Source organism: Triticum dicoccoides, chromosome 1A, assembly GCF_002162155.2.
Source record: "Triticum dicoccoides isolate Atlit2015 ecotype Zavitan chromosome 1A, WEW_v2.0, whole genome shotgun sequence".
Taxonomy (NCBI): Eukaryota; Viridiplantae; Streptophyta; class Magnoliopsida; order Poales; family Poaceae; genus Triticum; species Triticum dicoccoides.
Genome location: NC_041380.1, coordinates 568,475,959 through 568,478,892, shown reverse-complemented (window position 1 = coordinate 568,478,892; position 2,934 = coordinate 568,475,959). Strand labels below are relative to the sequence as shown.

General features: G+C 51.4%; 1 protein-coding gene across 1 annotated transcript; it reads left to right on the top strand.

Moving 5' to 3' along the window:
• The first annotated feature begins 829 nt into the window (after window positions 1-829).
• On the top strand, window positions 830-2,286 carry LOC119336126 (probable purine permease 4). Its single transcript, XM_037608175.1, has one exon. It carries the CDS (start codon window positions 830-832, stop codon window positions 1,943-1,945), a length of 1,116 nt encoding a protein of 371 aa, XP_037464072.1. The 3' UTR covers window positions 1,946-2,286.
• Window positions 2,287-2,934: the final 648 nt, after the last annotated feature.

Here is a 2,934-nt window from a genome sequence, read left to right as displayed (position 1 = left end):
TTTTTTACTTGGTATTTTGGTCAAACATATGAAAGTTTGAGTTCTAGAAAAAGAACATACATTAGATTTTGAAACGGAGGGTATATATTTTGAAACATATGTTGGGTTCTGGTTTAATAGTCCCTAATGTATTTGGGTCAAAGTTTGACCATATATTTGACTAGCAAAATATTAATGCATGTCATAAAATATTATATTGTTGGTTTAATAGTCCCTAACATATTTGAACATACTACCTTTGTCCTGGTTTACTAGTCCCTAAAGATTTTGGGTCAAAGTAACCATATATTTGACTAGCAAAATAGTAATGCATGCCATAAAAAAATATATTGTTGGATCTGTATCTGAATATAATTTTCAATTGCATTATTTTTTCTACATATGACATATATTTTATTAGATAAAAATAATGGTCAAAATATGATCCAGAATACGATGGGACTAGTAAATCAGGAGCGGAGGTATCCACATTCAGAGATATGCTTGGATTCATAATGAATGTACGAATACATCCGTATCTACTCGGCATGTAATCGAGCGCATTGCCGCATTTACTATTTGCATGCAATCCTTAGTCATGGCTTAGCAAGGAAACTTTGTATTTCTGCTAATTATTAATTTTCCAGCTTTGCTGTGATCAAATACACTAGCTGGCCTTTTTTCACATCCAGCCATTCGGAAAACCTTCCATAAATCCTCCTTTACTCTACGCAATCTCTAGCTAGCTGGCCTTTTCTCTCCTTGCCAATATAAACGTGCCCTCGTCGCCAATTCACCATTACAATCCATCGTCCCCTACTACTCATCGACCACGATGGCGCGTGCGGCAATGGCTATCTCCTCCGGCGCGGCGGGCCCGGCCTCGGTGGCGCCGCGCCGCCGCAGGTCGACGGTGCTCCTGATGGCCAACTACGCGGCGCTGCTGGTCGGGTCGGTGGCGTCGAGCCTGCTGTCCCGGTTCTACTTCGACCACGGCGGCAAGAACAAGTGGGTGGTCACGCTGGTGCAGTCTGCGGGGTTCCCGACCCTGGTGGTCGCCGTGTTCCTCGCCGGCCGCCCCCGCCCCGCCTCCGCGCCGCGGCCATTCATGTGGTTCTCGCGCCGGTTCCTGGCCGTGTGCCTGGTCATCGGCGCGCTCATGGGCGTCAGCAACCTGCTCTTCGCCTACAGCACGTCGCTCCTGCCGGTGTCCACTTCGTCGCTGCTGCTGTCCATGCAGCTCGCCTTCACGCTCGTCCTCGCCGTCGTCATCGTCCGCCACCCACTCACCTTCAACAACCTCAACGCGGTCGTCCTCATGACGCTCTGCTCCGTGCTCCTCGCGCTCCGGTCAGGGGACGCCGGCGAGAGCCCGAACCGGAGGGGGTACATCATCGGCTACATCGTCACGCTTTGCGCGGCGGGGCTCTTCTCGGCGTACCTCCCCGTCATGGAGCTTGTGTACCGGGAGGCGGTCTCCGGCGGGTTCATCCTCGCGGTGGAGGTGCAGGCGGTGATGCAGGCTATGGCTTCCGTGGAGGCAGCGGTGGGGCTGGCGGTTTCGCGCGGCTTCAGCGACGACGTGGCCCACTGGAAGGGGTCGCACGCCGTGTACTGGGTCGTGGTGGCGACGCTGGTGGTGACGTGGCAGGCGTGCTTCATGGGCACCGCCGGCGTGATCTACCTGACGTCGTCGCTGCACAGCGGCGTGTGCATGGCGGCGGTGCTCACGGCCAACGTGATCGGCGGCGTCGTGGTGTTTGGCGACCCGTTCGGCCCCGAGAAGGCCGTCGCCACCGCGCTCTGCGTCTGGGGCCTCTCCTCGTACCTCTACGGCGAGTACACCAAGAGCAAGAAGAAAGCCGCCGATGGTCAGGACGATGGCACTACCCTCCCCAGCGCCGGCGACGACCGCGAGAGCGTGCACAAGAGCCTCACGGCCGCCGCCTCCGGCGAGACCGTTTGAACCAAACGAGGCAGTGCCGGCCACAGGGGGTACGCACGAACCATGTGAACGATAGCAATGGATGCTGAAAATGTCTTGGTGTGTAGTACCCCGAGAAAGCAAAGTGGCAGCATAGATGATGCATTAGGTGTAGACGTGTCGTGTTGCATCTATTAAGCAATGTGTTATATTTACAGCTCACAAAATGACAAGGATGGATGCTTGTTTGGTGGCACTGCCTTGTGAGTTTCTCTTCACGGTTATTCGCAAAATATGAAAAAAGTTATCTTCAGAGTTTAGCAGAGCATGGATGCATGCATATGTTGCACGGGCGTGCCAAAAACTTGCACGTTAATGTAGTACCATCAAGGCATCAGCAGGGACTTGTGTTTTTGGTCAAGTATTTTATTTGTATTATTGGCTTTTCGTGGTAATTTGACCTCGATGAGATCCTGACATCGTGTTGTTGCAGAGTGTGGGCGTATGCATTTGATATTATCTTGGTATTAACAGTTCGCCCACATCTGTATTCAAATGCATATTTATTTCTATGTTGGTAGGAAGGTTGCTCGCTAACACATGGGTCCGCAACGGCCCAAGCCCGCATTGTTACTGCTAGTGATATCGAGTAGCAAAGGAACACACTAGTACTATCTGAAGCGGCAGACGCTCAAGTCCATTTGTTTCCAACGCTACCTTTTTTTTAGAAAAGGAGAATGACTCCGGCCTCTGCATCTGGGTGATGCATACAACCACTTTATTAATTATTCTCACAAAATCTTATAAAATCATACAGCAGTAAGACTAAAGCCGCCGTCTAAGCAACAAACTGTCGGTACACCTATCCAATTGATGAAGGGGCGCAGATAGTCTGGATCTAATACCAAACAGACATCGTAGCCAAGCCTAACATCTAAGACCTGAGACACCAACCTAGCCACTTGATGGGTCTGGGACACACACTGGTCCGGCGTGCTCTCAGAGGCCGCCGCCGCCAACTGCCACCGCTC